General features: G+C 45.9%; 1 protein-coding gene across 5 annotated transcripts in view; it reads left to right on the top strand.

The window, feature by feature from the left end:
* Positions 1 to 21,954, top strand: part of hhip (hedgehog interacting protein) — a 61,737-nt gene extending 39,783 nt beyond the window's left edge. For 2 of the 5 annotated variants that reach the window (XM_049719343.1, XM_049719344.1), the window contains exons 4-15: positions 3,321 to 3,513; positions 6,187 to 6,331; positions 6,507 to 6,708; positions 10,174 to 10,325; positions 10,958 to 11,131; positions 11,201 to 11,344; positions 11,434 to 11,552; positions 12,655 to 12,778; positions 13,814 to 13,959; positions 14,723 to 14,804; positions 19,857 to 20,005; positions 20,126 to 21,954. In XM_049719343.1, the coding sequence (XP_049575300.1) occupies positions 3,321 to 3,513; positions 6,187 to 6,331; positions 6,507 to 6,708; positions 10,174 to 10,325; positions 10,958 to 11,131; positions 11,201 to 11,344; positions 11,434 to 11,552; positions 12,655 to 12,778; positions 13,814 to 13,959; positions 14,723 to 14,804; positions 19,857 to 20,005; positions 20,126 to 20,322 (1,827 nt within the window). In that variant the 3' untranslated portion in view covers positions 20,323 to 21,954. The other 3 variants (XM_049719345.1, XM_049719347.2, XM_049719348.2) reach the window with 3 other exon arrangements.
* Positions 21,955 to 23,285: the final 1,331 nt, after the last annotated feature.

The raw sequence follows: 23,285 nt of genomic DNA, 5'->3' as shown, positions 1-23,285 counted from the left end.
AACGTTGGGGGCTTTTTACGACCTTCGTCATTCTGTTTTATTGTGGTTTTCGAGGGTGGGGGGGTTCGCCTTCCGGCTGTACCGTAAAGCGACTTTTGCGTGCGACGATATGTTTTAAAAGCTTTTGTTTACGTCACTTTGGCACCGTTTTACGTTACCTGCCGCTTGGCGCGTCGGCACGGTTGTTGCCATTGGTGACGGCTCTCACGGTTTGGCTTCACTCCGGGGGCTTACCGAAGAAAGGTAAGCGACAATAAACCCGGCGGCAACTTATGTTTAACAATTTGACCGCAGTTCTTCCTTTATTTTGTTAGTTTCTCGGGCTAGTCTTTAAAACCAAGTAACTTTTATCAACTGTGCCGTTCTTGAATGTCCCCCACCAACACGTTCACGTCGTAGAAAGTACGGAATGCGACCCGGGAGCTAAATGGCTAAGTAACGTCGTCAATAATGGATTTTCTGTCTCTCTCCGCGCTTCTTATGTTATATGACTTGTCCGGAGAGGTTTTACTGACCAGTGACTGAATAGTTTTCACTTGGGTGAGTCAAAAACATACGCACGCCTGTTTAATCTTCTGTTCTTGAATGCCCCTCCAGCGTTCTCATCTCACGCTGCGATTTTTCACGTAACGTCACCTGGCAACGTACTTTATGTCTCTTGGACAACTTTATGGGTGTCTCATCTGTTGTTTTGGCAGTTGAGTGAAGTTTTACAAACTGTTCGGTGACGCGAAATAACCAGCGAGCCAAAAAACCGAAGCTGTAATGTTGCCGTTCCCGAACGCACCCAACCCCGCTCGGCATTTTCACTTTCTAACAACTGACAGCATCTTATCTTGTTTTTCCGGAGTTTTTCCAGACTAGTCTGCGAAGCCCCCCCAAAAATTAGGTGAGTCAACATAACATAAGCGATAAAAAATGTCGTTTTTGAACGCCCAGCTTTTTTACTTAAAAGCAGGAACGTGAGCTGGCTTATATCACTTTAAAACCATTCAATGTTACTTCATTTCCAGACTGTTATCTGCAGGTGAGTCAAAAACCAACTGAAATGTGTCATTCTCCAATGACAACTATTTTCATGTAAAACCACTTCTGGAATCATTCAAGGGGGAAGTATATTATCGCATCATTTAATTTCCTCAAGTCATGCAAATAAGCCAGGAGAGAGAGGAGGGTCTTGAGAGGGTTTGAAAGAGTCGACTTCTCCTCCCAGTTACACTGCCCACACACGGAGCCCATTCTGATTATGGCCAAAGAATAACAAGGCCATTGTGTTTGTTGGTTTCACTAATGGGAGAAGCTGGAGAACATCACCCCCCCTCTCTCCCTCCACACCTCTCCTTCCAGCCAAGTGTTAATGCCTTTGGGAGTGTCCCCCCTCCTCTTTTGCCAACCGACTTACACCTATTCCCCCGAGGACGAGTGTTTTGTTGGAGCTTAGAGTCGCCTACTTCACTGCTGCCACTGACTGAAAGACAAGTGTTTCTTTTCAAACGAGTGGTTGGATTATATTTGGTTAAATTGGGGAAAAAAGTATTCAAATGTTAAATTGATGCGTTGCAGGCAAACTTGGCAGTCCGTTTGTACCACAACCTATGGACTCAAATATGTGACAGGTCACAGAAATCAAAGTCCTCATCACCATCACTGAGTAAATGTGTCAGATGGCCTGTTGGAAGCAACTAGCGATTTGGGTCGAGAAAAACTCAAATGCCCGAACGTCATGGCGATGGAAATGAGGTGTAGTGAGGTGTGTGATATGCTGACATCACACATTAGAACAGGTTGGCATTCAAAAATGTTTATATCTACGGCATCGTTTCCCCCAAAATATTAGTCCAGTGCCTCATTTATTTTCCGACATCACGTCATTGATTTTTTTTTTTTTTGTTTGACTACCATCAAGAAAAAAGGACACAAACACAAAGCCTCGCTTGTTTGGTTTTCTGCAAGGACGCAAATTTGGCATCAGTCCCGGCAACATATGGACATACGGCTGAGAGCACACGAATGTTACTCGCAGTGGAACCTTTGCCAGCTCACGCCACTCGGAATCACGAGGCAATTTACTAGAGCGGGAAGGCAGGCATGCCCACCACGCTGCGGGACGTACGCAGGAACACGTGGGCGGGGATTGAGCTTTCCTTCTAAGGCAACAGAAACCATTTTTTTTTTAATTAACGCCACAGGCTATGTTTTCAGTTTTTACATTTTTAATGGCCATAAAAGTAAGAAAATAATAAGCATAGAAAACATATTCAACACTGCTCTAACCTTGACCTCCATGTCACGCTTGAGCTAGCAGCCTAGCCGCTAGCTAGCACTACTAGCTAGCTATCATAACATGTGACTACTCTGGCGGGTCCGGCTACCTTTTCCCCGCTAAACACGGCTCATTGGCATTTTGTTCCGTAATCAGGCAAACATGTAAGGCATCCTTCTTCTGGCCTTGGGTCCTCGCAGCTAATTGATTTGGACAGACTGCTAATTTGTTGATAGCAGCGAGAGGGAACGATGTGGCTCTCTATCTCTCCATTTGTGTTTACACATGGACCTCACACGGCGCAAAGTACTGCCAGCCTTGCTCTGCCTCTAGCCTCCGCTTGCCCAAGTGGCAACCGCTCTTGACCCGGACCAGATTACATTGTGTTTGGTTGCAGCTAATTTGCTACATAAATAATCCCGCTCATTTCTTTTCGGATTAACTCCCGGGCTACTAACGATCCCCCCCCCTCCCGAAGTCGAGCTTGTAATTTTTTGTTTCCTTCGTGTCGCGTGGCTGCGAGTTGTTAAAAAAAAAAAAGGATATTTGGCTCCAGACGGCCTAATTTACTGTGTAACTTTATGTGGGGTTTGGCTACTAGTAGCAATTAGCTGAGTGCTTTTTTTTTTCTGCATTCTTTAGCGCACAATCTGACAATGTTAGCATTGGACATAAAACAAAACAAGAACAACACGACTTTTCCGTTTATTAGTCTTCTTGTACCTTGACTTGTCTTTCTCGAATACCTAACTTGCGTCCACTTAAAGTGTCTCGTATACTTTTTCGCCGAACCACCAATTCCGCTTTAATCAAGCTCATCTGGGAAAGTCATTATGAAAGCTGACAGAACGTGATGTAATCGAACGGACAGAAGGAATAACAAACGCGAAGTTTCCCAGCTAAACGAAAGCTCAAATGTTTATTTCACTTCAATCTTATATGCATAATTATTTGGAACAGGGTGTAGACAGCAAACAGGCCAAGCAGTGCGCTGCCTTTTTCCAACACCAAACATTAATCAGTCATCTTGGTGTGTATGTGTGTGTGTGGTCTCCAGATCTTCTCCACCAACAACACAGAATGCGGCCGTCTGCTGGAGGAGATCAAGTGTGCGCGCTGCTCCCCCAACGCGCAGGTGTTGTTCAACCCGTCGGAACCAGGCAGGATGCCACACAGGGAGCCCGACCTTCCTCGGCTCTGCCAGGACTTCTGCCGCGAGTTCTACTACACCTGCCGGGGACACGTACCGGGTAAATAATCCCCGCCGAGCGTCTCTGAATCACACGCCTTTGTTTGGTTACCTTGTGAGATTCACTCGCGAGTCGGTCAGATGTTCCGTGCGGATTTATTTATCCAGCGCTTTACCTCATCTGACCTCACCTTCATTTGTTGATGACCACCCCTCGTTTGTTTGCTAGCTTGTCCGCCCTTTTTTTTTTTTTTTTTATTTGTGTTGCTTTTCAACGCCCTTGTATCTTTTCGGTTGCCAGCTTATTTTGATTAGCCTGACAAACACGGACATGTTGTCCTGGCCTTGATTGTCACAACCACACACGTGCACAAATTTGTGTGTTTTTTTTTTTTTTCTGACATCAGCGTGGTAACCAAGATGGCGCAGGTGGATGTGGAAAACAAACGGATATGACGAGCGCAAACAAAAATCAAGCCTGAGTGAGCGGAGTCATAAACTGCTGCCAAATTTTAAAAATATTTTCTCACAGTGATATTTAAATATATAAATCTTGGGGTGAGATTTTTTGTAACATATAGTTTTTCATTTTTTGTAAATTTCCAAGATGCTAAATGTTCCAGTTTGCCCATAATTTTCTTTTATGAGCAGGTCCCACTTTTCCAAAGATCAACTTTTGCAAGTGAGTCTGTAAGTTCCGCGCGTTCCAAAACATGACCCAATAGGCTACGCTACAAAATATCAAACATTGCGACAGAACCCGTCCTTGTCTGCGCTGGCGGGCACATGCTGCGACATTAGCTCATGGCGCGTAGAGGAGGCGCGGTTGGGTTGCGAGTTACTGCCCGGGAGCTGACACACATGTGGGCTCAGGGAGTCAAAGCCCAAAAAAAAAAAAAGGCTGAAAAGACGAGCCCCCCCCCCCCCCCTCCTCCCCTTTCTCCCACCCCGTGTTGTGCGCCTTCTTCACGGGCCACAGATCAGCATATGTGGTGACGAATGACACATTTATTTTTCTACAAAGCCAGTGTGTATGTAAAACTGCTGAAGTGCATCAAGATGTCAAGTACTTGGGCCGGGCCACCCAGGTTGCCTTTGGAAGATAACCAGATGGAAGCTTCAGCGCCGGGGAGCCACGAATATGGACAAGGCTCTGTCTCTCTCTCTTTCTCTCTCTCTCTCTCTCTCTCTCTCTCTCTCTCTCTCTCTGTCACGCTGCCTCTCACTCGCTCATTTGCTCTGTTCAAATTTTGTTTTTGTACTCGTGTGCGTTCTTCTTTTGTGTTTATTCATCAGTTTATGTTTTTTATCATTTTTTTAGTTCGTTATATATCAGCGTGTTGACATTTCCTAATTATTACGTCTTCAAAATTCACTTTTTTTTCTGGAAATCACAATGTCTGAGAAGTGCTGCCACTTCGGCTCACTCTTGACCTTAGCTGGCCTAATTCGGAGATGATTTTTAATGGACAGTTGACCCTATGTGCCAAGGGAGTGAACCCACCTCTGCACAGATTCTGTGAAATTGCCTCAAGGCAAATTTAAAAATCAGCACAGGCTGGAAAGAAGTTGGAAATTTGCAGTCGACTTGACTCCCCATTCCGCGTCATTACCATTTGTACAGAAGGATGACCTGGAAACCTTGGCTATCATTTACGTCGTGCCAGCACTTGTGTTCCCCTCCATTAGTTCTCACTCCCACCTTCCTACCGTCACCATTCCCGCTTACCCTTGCACTCCCTCGCCGAGTCGAGCTCCCACGCCAGCGTGCTTAAGATAACTGCGGACACAAGCGGGTGGGCGGTTTGTGTTCCTGGGCTACTTTGATCTCCATCTTGTGTTTAGATGTTCAAGGGGGGTGGCGGGGTGGGGTATCCTATCACCTCCACTTTTTGCTGCGGTCAGCCCTCGCAGTGGCACATGAAAGGTGGGGGTCGGGGTGGGACCCTGTTTGTGTTTTTATCCCACCCCCCACTGTCCAAAGGAGACAGAATTGGCAAGATTGTTTTTTAACTCGCTAGGGGGGCTCCCGAGGTACTGCACACTAAGACTAATGTTGTGCTAGTCCTGTTTTTTTAAGCGTGCGGTTGATATCTCAGTTTTACGCTCAAAGAGAAATACGGATAAAAACTTAGCGGTGTGGCACAAATCCCAATTCGCTCCTTACCTTGATTTTCAAGTCACCTCTCGGTTCACACCGACGGTCGCGGCTCTCCAAATCGACCTCCCAGATTGATACGTGATAGTTTTGTTTTAAAGAGAATATTAATATCCTAAACGCGCCCCGTCCTGTTTATTATATACCGAAGGCCAAACATTTTCCAATCTCCAAAAGGGTCTCGGTTTCTGGCTCGCCCGCCTTGCAATCATGTCAAACTGACAGCTGGTGTACATTGTCAATAAATGTTTTTCGCAAAGTCGGCAATTCATTATTCGATATGCACAAACACGCTCGCCTTTGGCCAAAAACATGTCAGTGTAAATTATAGTCTCTCTCCTCCTCGCAATTTTAGCCAGAAAAACCTTGTCCGCGTTTGGTTTGGCCCGCTGTCTCTTTTTCTCTGCGCTTTGGTTTGACCCAACAAACACGTATCGTATCTTTTCGCCGCTTTCTGTCCACCGCTTGCCTCGTCTTTCTCCTCCAGTCAACAGCAAACGCCCGTTCGTTGCATTTTCGCTCTGCCCGCTTTATCAAACGTACCCGCCCGTATTTCATTTGATTTTATTTGTGCAGAATTGTTCCAGGCCGACGCGGACGAGTTCTGCCAATACTACGGTCGACGAGACGCGGGCCTGTGCTTTCCAGATTTTCAACGAAAGCAAGCGCAGGGCCAAGATTCCAACTACTTGGGAGATGAGAAAATGGAAGATATCAGCAGGTTTGTGGCCACAGTTTGTTTTCGTTCTAGGGTCCGACTCGGGCGTTAAATCTTCGGCGATTTTTGTTCGCGAAGGGCCTTTCCCTCACAAAATGCAATTGAACATCAAACACCCCCATTTTATTTCTTTACCTTCTCCTCTGTCTGCCCTTCTTGTATCTCCGCCATTGCCCAGGAAACACAAACACAACTGCTACTGTGCCCAGGAGGTGTTGAGTGGTCTACGACAACCTGTGGCCGCGGTGCACTGCGGCGACGGATCCCAGCGCCTCTTTGTCTTGGAGCGGGAGGGATTCGTCCGAATACTCACCCACGACCTGCAGCTGCTCAAGGAGCCCTTCCTGGACATCCACAAATTGGTGCAGAGCGGCCTGAAGGTAAGGAGGAGCCGGCCGCCAGTAACGTCTCCCTTGTTGCCTGCTCGCTATTAGCGTTGCAATTATATCGTTATGCCAAACAAGAAACCATTCATCAAACGTGACGGCGGCCAATCATTGCGCTATTTTCTGCTAATTAACTGTACATACAGCTCGCATTGTGCTGTTGCGCCGTTCGTTCGCTCGCTCACTCTCACAAGTTGGCTTAATGGCCCGCTTAATCTATCCCACATTGTTCACGATTTGGGAGTTCTGGAAAAAATAGGCCTCAATAGTCAAACAAGAAGATATTTTTTTTAATTTTTAGAAAAATAGCATCATATCGAAATAGTACATAGAAATAACCAGGTTAAAAGACTTTGTTTTAAAATCTGGTTAAAGTGGAAGCTAACTAAGCTAGCCTACACGAGATGAGTTTGAAGTTTCAGCCGCACAGGCAAGGAGCGATGGGAAGTGTCCTAAATTCTTCAGATTGCATGCGGAGATGGCATTGCCGGGATATTTCAAGGGTGAGGAGGAAGGGGTGCACACGCTCCCGGACAGGAAGTTTGTTCCCGCACGCATGCCAGTCACAGTTTGTTTACAGGGAGTCAAAGCAAGCAAAGCTTCTGAATATCTAAGTGGCCCCTCGCGGGTCCCGCTCGGCATGCTCCCGTCTTCCCCTTATCGTCGGCATCATCGCTGGATGTGCATGAAGCCATCGTTATGACGATCCGATCCCGCGAGTCTTGTTCTGCCAGCCTCGGCCCCCCCCTCCAGCCACGCAAAATGGCGAAGGTGTTTACCGGCAGCATCAACAGGATGGAGCTGCCTTCAATATCGAGTCCCCCCCCCGTCCCCCTAGAGAGGAGCCAGATAACCGCTTTATCATCAGTCCCATGCACATGCTTTGATTGTAATGCCCTGCGTTTCCTTCTCCCACTCCCCCAACACTCCCGCTCGCTCCTTCTATGGACGCCCACCCTCCTCGCCGTCCCCTCCGTGCGCCAATTAAGCTGCAGCGAAACAATGGCGTGCCGCTTCAGCTGCGGGCTGCATGCTGCGCTGTGGGTGTTCCGCCTGTAATTCGATCTCTGTACGCTTGTCCCCGCCGCAAATGCGCACCATCCTCAGTCGTCCTCGCCGCGACTGCTTGATATTTTCCTCCCTCACCTCTAATGTGATTGGACAAGACTCAGCTTGAATGTATTTACTTACAGCTGCAGCTTTTTTTTTTTTTCCAGAGGGACAAAAAAATGTCACTGCCAATTTTTGGGCTCATTATTTGTGGAAATTAGTCAACTTCTTCCTTTGGTATGTCAACATACCGCAACGAAGGCCATTGAAAAGATGTTTTTGGTTCGAAGGAGAAGCAGATGCGAGTCGTTTTTCCATTACAAAGTGACGTCGCCAACTGCTGGCCCGGCAAGCGCAATACATTGATTTTTGGTGGCCCCTCCATCTGTACGTTCCCATTTTTTTTTTTTTTGCTACACCTGCGTTATGTAGTTTTTGCCAAAACTATACAACCGCCCCCCTCCTCATCCTTTCCTCAAGCTTCATTTTCAAAGCCGGACCCCCCGGAGAACACAAGTGGAGGGAAGGGAGGAATGCAGCAGCAGGTGTTTGTGACAAATGAAAAGATAATACCTTGAAAGATTCATTCGGAGCACTGCCTGACTTGCAAGTGTGCTGACAGATGCTGTATTTAGTGCTTACATAAAGGACTGGCTGTTGTACAATGAAGCAATCCAAGTTATTAGCAAGGGAGCAAATCGTTCATTGGCTCGCAACACTGTTTATTCAGGGTGTCGCCCCCTTGGCCTCGGATCACGGCCTCTTCGGAATTGCGGTTACCTTTGGTTTATTTTAGGGATATGGGTCAGTGCATCTCCACATTCAACATACGGACACGGCTATAAAACATCCTGACATAATTGGCGGGGTACAAGTCACCTTTTCTTTCCCGCCCCCCACTCCAAAACCCGAATTTGAGTTGAGCGAGCTGCTGTGTGACTCTCACGTATCGCAACAGCTTTCACAACATCAATGAAACCCACGAGGTTCTCGGTGGGGGTCTCAGTTCTTGCTCATCGGTACTCCTAGAACATTCCAGGGTGCCGCGTCATCCTTTTTGATTCCACATGTGGCCGGCGTAAGTGTCTGCGTACACGTTACGCCATCCCAACAAGACTGCGAGCGGTGGAGTAAACCTCACAACATCCATCTTGATTATTTAGATGTGTTGCACGACCTTTTGGCCGGAATATTAAAGGGCGCGTGTCAGCTGGAGACGATCCCAGTCGACTCTGGGCGAGTCGCAGGATACACCCTGGACTGGTTGCGAGCCAATCGCAAATTGCCGTGTAATAGATGAGAAATAAAACAGAACTACTCATTTTTGGAGAATGTTCATTTTTGTCATATTTTTATGACCTGCCTCCACCTCGATCAAATTCGCCAAAATGATGTTCAAGCATCTGCGCCACAATTTAGACACACTTTCAGATGGTCTGAAGTTTTGTCTCGATTCAGCCACCAAATTGTCAATCCCCTGGTCTATCCGTTTTTACACCCAAGTCCACTCTTTTGCGGAGAAGAGCGCCACGTTAACGACCACGCCGTCCGGGCCGACCTGCTCCGGACCTAGCTTGGCGCGATTGTTGATTATTACAGCGAGCGAGCGAGCGATGACGGCGAGACCACCAAGGTAGCGGCAGAGCTGCCTCTGGGGCTGAGACAAAGGTTTACATATTACACAAGCAATTTAGATGTTTTCTAAACATGTTGCCAAGACAGTGGGAATTGGCAGCCCCTTCCTTGTTTAGTATTTTGTTTTCACCCCCCCCCCCCCCCCCCCCCCCCCCCCTTCCTTTTCCCCTGATGATGTGAATTTTGCATGCGTTTTGTGTAAACCCGCGAAGGGGCGCGGTGCGGCCGGGGTGGTACGGAGTTGAAGCACTCTGCACTTTTGTGCTCTCTATGAACTGTGAGCGAGCTAATAAATTCTTTGAGCCACTCAGCGCCGCATTCACGGATATCCCCCAAAGATTATACACACAAATCACCGCACAATAGGGGGCCACCTCGAAGGGCCCCGGGGCGTCCTGGGAGGGGCGCGGTGGGCGGCTGCGGGGACCCAGATCCCCGAGGACAAGCGCGCAGAACCAAGAGGAGTGGGCGGGGTTGGAAGAGGAGCCGCAAACGGCCGCGCTCGGAGTCAAATGCTTTATAATGGCGGGTAATGGTATATTCAAGGAGCTCGGTGGAGGTGTGAAGTGAAACAGGCGATGGTTTGAAAGGGAAGAATGAAAGAATGCCAGGGGTGTCAAAGGGAATGTGATGGAGAAATAAAAAGGGGGATTAGAGAGGGGGGGGCGGTCAGGGGAGGAGGGGGGGCTGATTCGGAACCCACACGACCAAGGAGAGGCCGAGGCGGGACATAATTAACTCCTGGATCTTTTGTGCTTTGCCATCTGACTGCAGGGCAGAGATGAAAGGGGCCTGCTAAGCCTGGCATTCCATCCCAATTATAAGAAGAATGGCAAGCTCTACGTCGCCTACACCACCAACCAAGAGCGCTGGGCCATCGGACCGCACGACCACATTCTCCGCGTTGTGGAGTACACCGTGTCCAGGTAACGGGGGGGGGCACGGTGATTGCAAACACTCCAAAAAAACAACAACTAATGGGCTCTTTGCACATAATCTTTTTCCATATATTATCTTTAAGTATGTGATTTTATGCTCTGTAAAACTTTCCAGAAGAAGGTGTTAAGGAGCAGTAAAAAGTCGGTGGATCTAAAGTATGCAGCCGTTCGCTTGAATGATAAACGATTGGTGGAGAGAGAAAAAAAAAAGCGTCTTCTCTCAATCACACCAGTCCATTTGCCTTAATGATCTAATCTTAATGACAGTTTTGGCACGCCGTCCCGCGGACTGACTGCGGCGCACGGGGCCGTAATTCAACTCGAGGATTTGATGGCGTTTTTACAGCGTCGTTATTTTCTTTAGAAAGCTGTTTTTCTTTCCTTTTTTTTTTCCCGGGCAAATTGCGAGACCTTTAGACACTCAAAATAAGCGAGGATGAAATGTTACTCCTCCTAGTGTAGCCAAAGACTCACTTTGCGAGAGACTGCGTGATGTCATCGCCCGCCCACTGTCTGCCTTATGTCTCAAATCATCTTTCCCCATTGAAATGAATGGAAATGCTATTAATTTGTCCCAGACTCACTTTTTGACACAGGATCTTTTTTTTTTAATCCCTCAGAAAGAACCCAAACCAGGTGGACATTCGGACCCTCCGGGTCCTGATGGAAGTAGCCGAGCTGCACCGGAAACATCTGGGCGGGCAACTGCTCTTCAGCCCCGAGGGTCTGCTGTACATCATCCTGGGGGACGGAATGATCACCCTGGACGACATGGAGGAGATGGATGGACTCAGGTGAGGAAAGGTCCAAAGGTATCAAGACATGAAGGTCATCCAAAGCCTAAAAGGTGCGTTGGTGCGCAGTGATTTCACAGGGTCCGTGCTCAGGGTAGACGTGGACACGGATGGCTGCGCGTCCCCCTATTCCATCCCGCGGGACAACCCGTACTTCAACGGCACCAACCAGCCACCGGAAATCTTTGCGCAAGGTTTACACGACCCAGGCAGGTTGGTCAAACGCAAAAAAATATATTTTTTAAGTTAAGCGCACTCGTGCCGTTCTGTGTTCCTTATTTTCCGGGTTCTGTGTGGTGTAGGTGCAGCGTGGACCGGATCCAAACGGAGAACGGGAGCCTCCTCATGCTCTGCACGGACGCCAGCGGCAAAAACTCCACCACGGGAAGAATTTTGGAGATTCACAAAGGGAAAGATTACGGTGAGTTCCAGTAGGAATGTCTCTAATGTGCAGGTGAACTTTAAAACGCTATAAAAAAGAATTTTGTCGAGAAATCTGGATAGACACATTCCGGGAAAATTTTGAGACATGCCAACTCGTCAAAGCGTGGCGTCAAAGCACTCTTTTAAGAAACACTCCATAAAATTGATCCTTTTTTGCCCAAGATTTTGGCTTTAAATTGAGAACAAAAAAAAATTCCCCCACCCTCATTTTGTAAGAACACAGCAGTTTGGCAACACGTTGAGAAACAATTCAGGACAGCTGCCAAGGTACAGAAGGTTACATGTAAAAATTTTCGAAGTGCCAGAGAAATACCCCCTCAACACACACACACAAATTCACTCACTTGGAACCCCTGTGTGCACGGAGCACAGGAACGCCAAAAGCAAAATTGCATCCACACTGTGAATTTGGATGTGTCTACAGCAATAACCCAAGGTTGACGGCTTAGCATTGTTGAAAACGTAAATCTCAGCGGGGTTCCTCTCACAATGAGCGGAAAAAAAAGGCAAATGGCCGTCTTGACCATTTTTAACCCACTTTCCTTCCACTGATAAATTAGCGTCTGTTTGTCTTAATAATGACGACTTTGGCAACCCAAATGTCTACTTGACCCCCTTGAGGGATGCTTCGCCACAGGGGCCAATTATCTAAACTGGAAAGTCATTGCCGTGGGGAAATCAACACACTAGCCGCCATTCACATTTCCCATTGCCAAGACCACAGCGCTCCAAAAATAAGTCTTATTACATCAGCGTCAAACTTATGAAGCGGACAGGGGGACAATGCGGACGTCTGCCAAAGTCCACGTGGTACTGAGAAGATGCGGACCCAAAATGGCTTGTTCCACGAAAACCTTCAGAAAAAGCTCCACTGTCATATTTAATGGTCATCGCTTTATTGTTGTCGTTTGGCTTCATCGTTCTCACAAACTATAATTATAAAATTAGTTCCTCAACGCCCTTTTCCGCAAGTAAAACTTTTTTATTAAAATACAATTTAAAAAAATCTTAGGTTGTTTTTTTTCTCACAGAATGATTTTGTTCTTCTAATATTTGCTCCTCTCCTTCATACTGCGCAGAGAACGAACCTTCCGTCTATGACCTGCAGTCCATCGGAGGAGCGCCGCCAGTGGGCGGTTTCATCTACAGGGGTTGCCAGTCCAGACGATTGTACGGCAGTTACGTGTTTGGAGATAAGCTCGGGTAAGGCACAAACCATATTGCCTCCAAATTGTGGCATGTTTCAGAATTGGGGACCATCTTTTAGAGGAAGGGTGCTGCTGTTTTGGTTGGCAACAGAGTTCAAATGGTGTGTTTTGTGTCACCAGCATTTGTGTTCCTGCAGGAGGCAACTATTATAGTTTTTGGGAATGTTAGATTTGCAGACGTCACCACTCTCCATTCTCACCCTCGTCAATCTGTCCCTTGCATCATGCGGTGAATACAAAGTTCCAGCGATGTGGGGGTGGGGCCGGTGGGGGACGTCGGTATTGTGTTACTCTTGCCACAGTGGCCTGGCCAGTTGGGTGTAAACGGAGACGGGACATCCTGCCTTGCGCTGTTCACACTCTTCTTTGGTTTGTAATTCACCCTCATTTGCTGATGTCAAAGACTGACGCTCCAAGAGGCAAAGAGGAAGTCAGTAACGGTGAGAAATTTCCCTTCGTTGCAGGATCTTCGGGATTGGGTTTGGAACCGTGCGCGGTGGCTGAAATTCCGTTCCAATTTGCGGATGTGTTGTGAATCTTGCGATCGAACAAAATCTTCCCGGTGACGCAACGACGGTCTCTAGTGGCATCATGCGGGTCTGTGGGAAAGGAAAATGGTTAGAATGGTAGCCAAGACATGTGCAAGGATTAATTCATTGACATCTACATATTTCCACAAATAAACACCTTGTGATCGACAACTCCCTTTTATGTAATGATCTCAGTTCAAAGATGCTAATGTCTTCACACAAAATTGCTGTTTGAACTCAGTGGCTAACCAAAACAGCAGCACCTAACGTAGTGTTCCAGCGGACACTGTAACTTCAATCCCATGTTGCATGCACATGTAGCGCCAACGTTTTGGCTAATAATTGTTTCAAGGAAGTACGGGATTATTGAGATTATTTATTCATTCAACCAGATGACATAGCCAATAAATAATTGACACTTCACTTGGAGTGGAGCTCACGTCCTTCACGGCTCCAAGACTTGACTTGTTTTGTTCGCTCCTATCTACTGTTTATCTCAGCAACCTGCGGATTCTCCAGAAGTCGTCGATAACGCCGTCGGCAGCAAGCGAGCAGTGGCAGGAGAAACCGCTTTGTCTGGGCTCAGCCAGCTCCTGCGGCTCCACGCTGGTCGGACACATCCTGGGATTCGGAGAAGACGAGCTGGGTCAGTGTGACCGTCACGAGGCGTACAGTATTTAACGAGTCACTTGCCCTTATGCTTGACCAGTCACAGGGTGCCGTTAACTTTTTCGGAATTCCCGTGCGCGAGCAATTGGAGATAAGCAAAGTTACCATCGGAGGGAGGCGTTTATTTTGTCAGTGGATGACCCAGCCGGCGACTCCACGGCTTTCTATTCAAGGGACGGCCACCATTTGAGGAAATACGGTTTTGATTTTCAATTAGCCAGCAGGATATTAAATGCATACTTCCTGATGGATTAAATGTCATCGCTATAAAACATCACGCAAAGGCCTCCCATTTTGCATGCTGGGCCCACCTACGGCGCAATGTTTTGCACGGGTGTAGTGTGTTACCGTCAATTTGGGAGCGCTCGGGTGAAGTGAGGTGAGCGGCCTAATGTGATACAGAACTTTATACCAGCTGCGGCCCACCAGTCATCGGCGGGGATTACAAACTGTCGGCTGCAGTGTTTCTGATTAAGTCAAGCACTCGCTCAACAACAGCCATCATAAATGTTTGATCGCCGCTCTCGCGCCAGCTGTCACACTCGCCCTTTTTAAGGAGGTATTTCCATTCCCGCCCCGCGGGCGGGCGTGCGTCCCAAAAGGCACGGGGACCCCGCAGACACATGTTTACACTTTGTCCCCTTATGGAATTTTGCTGTTCTTCATTAAACCATCCCGGCGTGCTTCCCGCTCATGTGTGTTTTCCGTGCACCCGTAAAACATCTTCCATTTTGTTTCAGGTGAAGGCTACATACTGGCGAGCAGTAAAAGCATGGTGCAGTCGCAAAGCGGCAAACTCTACAAGTTGGTGGACCCCAAAAGGTACGCGTCAAAACACTTCTTCTAGACTTCCACACTTACGGTTCTCCTAAAGTTGCTCAATTCCCAAAACACACTGTTGAATTAAAACAAAAAAACAAAAACCCCCTTTTAACATTTCATCAGAGATGGCGCACCCATTCCACCCCGTTAACCTAAAAAACAAAAAACCCCGATGATTAAAAACATCGGGTTCTGCCCGTGGAATCGGATCACGGCGAGAAAAATCAGGCACAAGCGAGTCAAGGTAACAGATGATGTCTTACTAAAGAAATAAAATAAAATAAAAATAATAAATAAAATAAACATTCACCACACGGGAAAACCATAATATAAATGTGTCATTTTAACGACAGGTCAGCCTTCCACTTTTAAATCTCACGTACACATACCACAGATTGGGAATCCGATCACTCGGGTGTAAACATATGGTGTTGGCTATCACATTTTTTCGTAAGCTACCGGTAAGTGTAAGCTGCCGGTCGGTGTGTGCAGTCGGTTGTGTCCTTAAATATCTTCGGAGAAGCAGAATTAGACGCAGAGGAGCCATAGTGGAAGTGTACCCAATAAATTGGCCGCTGTCACACAATCCCGCGTTGATACAACCCATGAGGCCTCCATTAATCTCCCGTCTTTCAAATCCTAGCCAATGCCAACGGGTCGTCACATGACGGCCCCGGCCCACGCTAACGCAGGACGGCAACCGGAGAGCGAGCGTTGCGTTTCACTACATTAGTGTCAGGTATTGCTAACGGCGTAGCTGGACGGAGGCGCGCCGTAACTGGCAACGTAACCGCACGCCAGTTATTTTCAGAGCAGTCGCACAGAAGGTTTTATTTTTGCTGAGAGTGGGGGAAAAACACCGGGACACCTGTTTTCGTCCCACTTTGACACGTCATTTATCTCACTGCGTATGCGCTAACACGGTGTTATGCTAACCTTTTAGTAAGCACTCGCTACTATATTGAGCAAGAGTGTTTTATTTCTTCGACATTTATTAATGATGCAATCACGAATGCTTGCGACATTAGCAACTGTATTCCATAATTAACTTTTTCAACACAAATTGCCTCATCAACTACAGCTAGCATGCTAGTCTAAATAACATGCTAGCGCAAACTGACGCGAATAAATACGCACCTGGAATCGCAAATGAAATGCAGATGAGAAAAATATGAATTGCCTAAACCAAAAAACAAATACTTTTATTATTTCAACTTGAGCACATAAAAACAGCCAGTAGACAAGATTTTTAGCGACCAAAAGTACTGTATTCAAATTTGCTGAAGAGCAAACATTCCGTACTCTATAATTGGCACTGACATGGAACGGTGGTATGAAATGGACCACGTCAATTTTCCGCCTTCTGAAATAGCACCAGAAGCCCCTCTTACGCTGCCCGTAAAAGGCGGCATTACATTACAGGCATTTCTTATAGTAGCGGATCATGTTCGACTTTGGAGGCTAAACCGTACGCGACGCGGCGCGTGGATTTTGTTTCCATGTCAGCAAACGGGTGGCGCTTAACTCGGAACAGCCGAAAAGAACGGCTCGCCGATGAAATATCTCCCGTTAAATGAAGAGAGACAGATTAAGTAGAAAAAGCAGACTGGGAATCACACTTGAAAAATGTTATGCGGCTGATCAGTCGCGGGTGACGACAGTGCCACCCAGGCATCGGCGCAATTAATGACACCGCAGATGTTTCAAAAAGGGGGCCCCGGTGACTCGCTCCGTATTTATGTTTTCTGGATGCGTCGTCGCTTCCCCCCTCGGCAGAACATTTCTTTCCACCGTGGACTGGACTTGTTTAGTCTGCAGACAAGTTGCAGCAGTCTTTGAAAAATTTGTTATCATAAAATAACGTTTTGCTACTTTATAACTTTTCTCTGCATGATCACATATAATTGTCATTTTGAGGAATCTTCACACTTTCCCATTCACAATTTTTTAGACTTTCCGCAAATTTTAAATACTTTGCGGTGCCATCGCGTTGTTATTCTCCTGGTGGATGTTTGGGAACACGCAGAAGCCGTTTGGTAGAGCGCGGACGAAAGGCCCTACAGGGAAACATTAGCCATAAAATCCCTCAGAAGTGTTTGTGTAAACATGTCTTGGGCAGATGACTTCATTTGGAGGTATTTGTTTGTCAGCGGAAGTGCGCCTCCGATAATAAATAGGCCACCATGCGTCGAAAAGCGCCGAATGGGGGGGGGGCTTGTAAAACAACCAGCGATGCTTGGTGGTTTTGCGGCGTGATTGAAGTCATCCACATTTTTTCGCACGTTCTGACAAATGCGCAAAATGTCAACGTCGGGTCAAGTTTAATCGTGCCAATTTCTGATTTATTTATTTATTATTCTATATTTATTGTTGTATGCCTTTGTTTGTTTTCTTATGTAAGCCATTCAGAAAATGGATGGTAGAAATTTATGATCCTAATTATCGTCTGGTGTCATTAAGACTTGTTCTCATAAAAGAACATCTTCAGATTACGACTGAATTCTCTTTATTCCCGCCAATTGGATTTTTTTTCTTGTAAATTACAATTTCATAAACAAATTCTCACATTCTGACTTATACAACTTAAATCTCATACACCTTATGTCTTCTTTCTTTTGTCACAACATTTCGATTATGCTCTCAGAATTTCATTTTACTTTTCATTGAAACCATTTGTGTTTTTTTTTTTTATCATCTTAACATGCTTTCAAGGCTATCCGGGAATTCCCAGTGCGGTCTCTTTTGGCGACCATTGTCGGAGGGTGGCCGTCTTTTGTATCGTCCCTCCTTATTTTAATTGTGCAAGAATATTTACTGTGTATTGTAGCGGCCGCTATTCACACAGCGTTGTCAAAGCGCCGACCACAGCGGAGGTGGTGCAAGATTTAAGAGGCACGGGAAAAGAAAGGGTTTTTCATTTCTTTTTTTTTTTCGTGACACCATGCTGGGAGTTAGCATATCGCGCGCTCGCACAGGCCCGCAGATGTGCACGTTCGCATGTACCCGCCACCCACGCAGTTTATATCTGTACACAGCAAACACAGCACACACACTCAGATAAATACATGCGTATAAACAAGAAGCCGGAGACGTTTGCCGATATGTGACTTGTGTGACGTTGACTGTCAAACAGGAAAAGTTCCTTCCTAAATACTTTGCATGTTGCGCCAACTCGAGAATTTGCCGTCAATCCTGTGGATACCTTCCAGACCTTCCAGCGAGAGGTCAAAAATGCACAGCCATATAAATAATATCTGATTAATCTGATTTAATTTTCACAGTTTGCCAAATAAGAGGCCAAGAGTGCTTGTTTCAAGCTGTCACAATCAGTTTAAAAGAGGCTAACAAGAGTTAGCCAAAGAGACAAATCAGTAGCATCGCCACTCATATTTCTGTCATCATTTTAAAGATATCCTGCCTTCTAACTATCTCATGTATGAGCACTTTCTCGGCTCCCCAGCCCCGCCCTCCCTCCCTTCCTCCCAAAGTTGCAACATTCCCACAGTGGCTGTTGACCCAGCTGCCTTTGTCAAGTGGCGCTACCAGCAGGTGCTGTTTTCACAGCCACCCTGGCAGTCGTACGCACTGTTTAGTTGCGCCGCTGACCCCTTGCCTGCTATTAACAGTGTTCGCCACGAAAAGCCACCCCCCCCTGTCCCTCCTGCAATCCTCTAGGGAGTCTTTCTCTATTTTTCCCCCCCTTGTTCACTCACTTTTTTTTTTTAAACGACTGAAGGCCGACAGGGATGGAGTCTAGATCTGGATGCTGATGGGAGCATGGGAATGTAGCCTTCCTCCATTGTTTGGCATTTAATACCGAATCATTGTATAAAAACTTTTTAGCATCAAGCCAAAGTCAGAGACATCCGTGTGTGCCTTTAAGGGGCGTGGCTTTGATGTAATGCATCCATCATTATCTCCTTAGCCCCACGAACATTAACGCACATCTGTAAGAGAACTGCCCGAATTCCTCGACTGATTTCAAAGCGGTTGAAGTAAATTAAACTAAACCCTGGCGCCTGTTTTTTTTTTTTATCTACAAGGAGATCTCTCCAGTAGTCGCTCTTAAATCCTATCTCCCGGTTTCCATCCGACTACAGAGTGACCTCCCGGCCGTGATTGATGACGCCTGTCCTTGTGGACAAATTTGCTGACGTCAGCGCCGTGGCCTCCAGGTTCTTGAGTCCAGTTACCATTCCCCGGTCACTCGCATTGTGTTGGTCTTTTCGTTCGTCTTTCTTCTGTCGCGTGTGTGCCGGGCACATTTGAACTTAATTATGCACTTGGCGTATTGCTTCCAGATTTGTAGCGCGTGATATGGAATAATTATTTGACAGCCCATTCGCCGATGTGCGTGTGTGGGTCTTTCTGACTTAATACCGAATGATCACAGCATGTCCCCCCGCTACACGCTCGTTCTTTGCCCAAGTTTTTGCTGTGATGTTGAGTATGCGGTGGGTCTGGTTTTATTTTTTTTTATCTGAAGCTGTACTTGTATTCCTCACTCAAGATTTCATACCGCAGGGACAATTTTTAGTACCTTCGCAAAAACATAAACGAGAGACCAATCGAAGGCAGTCGCGGTTTCGTTTTTGTTTCATAAACGATAACCCCCCCCCCCCCCCCCCCCCCCCCTACAGTCGAAACTTGACGAAGGATTTTTTTGGGTTCACAACACCGCATATTTCGTACGGCACCGCTCCAAGCAAATGTGTTGAATTACAACGTAAGCCGAGGCCAACAAACAAGTTCTGCCCTTGCTTATTGTACGTTGTCTGGCAAAGAACGTTGTAATTCCTTTCCTCCTAAAAAATCAAGATGCCTTTGCACGAAAGCTTCTCGGGACAAACTAAAACTGGTTTGGCGTAAGCAGACCATCCATCAGCACCAGTCAAACATTATAAGTTGGAGTTCCCTACTTTTGGCTCGGTCATCAGGTGGAATCAAGTCCGGGAGACTTTCTTGATAGACATGTCCACCCAAGTTCATGTTCCCCGCCCTCCCCGCAAACTGACTTTGCCCCGCCCCTCTTGTCCCAACTGTTCTTTCCAGACCCCTCATCCCCAAGGAGTGCCAACGTCAGGTGGAGCCTCCTGAGCTGCTGATGACAGCTTGCTCCAGACACTGCAAGAACGGACACTGCACTCCCACCGGCAAATGCTGCTGCAGCCCAGGCTGGGAGGGGCCCTTGTGCCGCATCGGTGAGGCTTGCTCCCTTCAAATGTCTGCTGTTAGGCATTGCAGCTCATAATTTTCCTCCGATTATTTTCATCTTCATTACGACCTAACGTGACCCTTTCCTGCCCCCCTCCCCAATCCAGCCAAGTGCGTCCCAGGCTGTCGCAACGGAGGCGTGTGCATGGAGCCCAACAAGTGCCTGTGCAAGAGTGGCTACTCGGGCGACCAGTGCGAGCAGAGCGAGCAGGGCATGCCCAACGACCAGGAGAAGGACGGCCTTCTGGACCACATTATCGATATGACCTCGTACCTCCTTGATCTGACTAGCTACATCGTATAAAGAGACTGCGAGGGGCTCGTCCTCGTCAGCACCTTCATCCCCGCCCTACACGAATCTACCTAGCGCCACCGGCCAACGAGGTATCCTTTTTTAAAAAAAATTTATTTCATTTTGCCCACGCTGACAAGAGAAAAAAAAAAGGATCTCCATCACAGCTGCCTTTGACATCATTGGACGTTACGGTTTCTCACTGGACGATAAGCTACTTGAGCGCCAGGCCAGGCATCCAAGTCACGGAAAACGCCCGCCAAGACATTTCTGCTCCTCTTTGGGACAAATATAAAAAAAAAAAAAAAAACGCAATGGAGCGACCGTTTATTTCGGCGTGATGTCGTCATGACTTTTGTTCACAAGACTGCATCCACAACTGTTAGACATTTTCATCGCAGGATGAAGAAAGACTCTGGATTGCTACCCACCCCTGCTCTGCATTGATTACAAAAACTTTTCAAAAGTCAAACACATTTGCACAGTTCCGGTCTAACAAAGCTAGCCTCTTTCACACGGAGACCCTGCAAAAGTAAGAGTCATTCGATTAAATCAGTGCGACATGTGACATTTAAAAAAACAAAAAGCTTTTTGTGTGTTGCAAAATTGGCAGTCAAGACAGGAAATCACACCGTATTTTACGCTGAACACTTTCACACAGCATCTCGCACTTAGATGGCGTTGTCTGACGTGAGAATTGCTTCCAGTGAGTGTCAACCTGACAGATTTCAGCAAAAGCGCTTTTACACGGTAAAACAGCGTCTCACAATCAGGAAACGAGATGACGTCAGTGTCTGATGTCATAATTGCTTGCAACACAACAAGGCTGGAGAAGTGAAATCCCGGCACTTGCAGAATAACCTGCCATCTTTTCGCGGGTGGTGTAAAAGGGGCTAGTGGACGACCAAATCACAAAGGGAAGAAGAAGAGGAGGAGGAGGAGGTAGCGAATGGCGATGTATATTCCCCTATAGAGCTTACCCACTACTACTTAGTATTGCAAAAAAAAAAAAAAATAGGAAAAAAAAAGCATAGCATTATTATTATTATTATGATAGAGGGGGGTTTATTTTTCTAAGCGTAATAATATATGGGAGAGATTGGTGTTTATAAAAAATATGTTTTACACTAAGCTTTGTGTCCATTTGGTATACTTGCAGCTCGCCCTTCCCCTAAACAATCTACTACACAAAGCGCCACTACAGTTCCACCATGTTGCCGTTTGTTTTTATTCAAACGGTGTTTTTTTTTTTTTTGTATTTGTTCACCTCGTTGAGGTGTTGCTGACATAATACGTCTACCTGGTCGAGTCCACAATGGAATTTTTATGCTGTAAAATGAAAAAAAAGGTCTATTTTTTGTTGTTGTTTTTCTTTTTTTGTTAGCACTTAATGTGAACGTTGTTGCATTGTAGCTGCTGAGTCGGCATGGTGTGAATAGAATAACCATTTTCATTATTTAAGTAGTAGTTACACAAAATGAGATAATTATTTAAGTATGTCATTGTACTGTATGTGTGCGTTTTTTTTTTCTTTCTTTTTTAAAAATTTGTTTTGTATTCATGTATTGTAAATACAACTTAGGGATGATAACTTTCTCTTCAGAAATATCAATATGTCTATTAAAATTTATAGCATGTCTCAAATGTTGCTTTTTAGTGTTTACTTCCAACGGGACAGAAGCACAAACTATGTTGATTTTCAAAAGATGCCAATTTTTTTTTTAAAAGAGCCCAAGAGGAAAGAAATGAGATATTTATTTGAGGTCTGGCGTTAAATTTTTCACAAGAAACCCTCCTTGAAACCTTTTTTATTTTATTTTAATAGCCTGAGAGCAAAAAAGCAAGGATGCTGATAAACACAAGAAAATGTGGGTGATCCTTTTCAACATCACATTTTTTTGGACGTATACGCACACACACCATGTAGATATTAATTTCCTTCTGAAAATACCAATGAGGTTTTGGCTTGTTTAATGATAGCGAGTGCAGACCACCCACCTCACTGCCTCGCACACACACATCGCAATATTGCGAGAGGTAATGCAATCCTAGCCTTGTCTATTGGCATCCTTTCCAAACTCTGCAATCTATGTGAGTTTATACATCATATATCAGCTGCATGAATCATCACTTTTCATTTTTTTTTAAATCATTCTCCCTCACACAGGAGCCTCCGTGGACCGGTGGTCTATCGTTTCCCAAACAGCACTGGAAATAAACATGGAGGAGGAGGACTGTATACCAAACATTTGAACCGGCTTTAATGTTGTATACAACAACATCAACGTCCTCCATTGATGTTTTTCATGCACTTTTTTGGTGATGTTTTGACACAGTCAAAACACCAAAGTGAACCCACAGAGGAAAAGTTATGACCCACCTACGACTGGTAAAAAAGCCCCAATATCGTGAGATACAAAATGTACGTTGTTTGGCATAAAACATCCCCCTCCCCAAAGTTGATTCTGAAATGACCAAAAATGGACTTTGGAATTATTTGGGGAGACTTTTGCACAGCACAATTTTTCTCTGACCGCCTGAAATATTTCTTAGTTACAAAAAACATCAAATTAAATGCAGAAAAATTAGTTTGTATCGAGTGACTGTCTAATGATATTTCATATTTGATTTATTTCCTTGTTTGTCATTACATGGCAGGTTCCCGAGCTTGTTTATTTGCCCAGACCTCAATACTGACTCTTGTCCATGAAGTGATGCAATTAAATGTCCCGCTGAGGCCCAATCTGTCATGTGAAGACCCCCGTCGCCGAGATTTGGACCACAGGTAAGACTGACAGTTTGCTGCTTTGCATGAAACCTTTTTAATTAAAAAAAATTATACCTTCAAATTTGAAGATTTTTTAAAAAATAAACTTAAACCAAAATTTGACAATATTTAAAACAGTTAGCATTTATTTCTCAATTCTAAACTGCCAATATTTGCAAAATGGCACCTTTGACCCCTGTGAAATATT

The sequence above is a fragment of the Syngnathus scovelli genome, chromosome 5, assembly GCF_024217435.2.
Source record: "Syngnathus scovelli strain Florida chromosome 5, RoL_Ssco_1.2, whole genome shotgun sequence".
NCBI lineage: Eukaryota > Metazoa > Chordata > Actinopteri > Syngnathiformes > Syngnathidae > Syngnathus > Syngnathus scovelli.
Note: the sequence above shows the minus strand (reverse complement) of the source record. Positions and strands in the feature narration are given on the sequence as shown.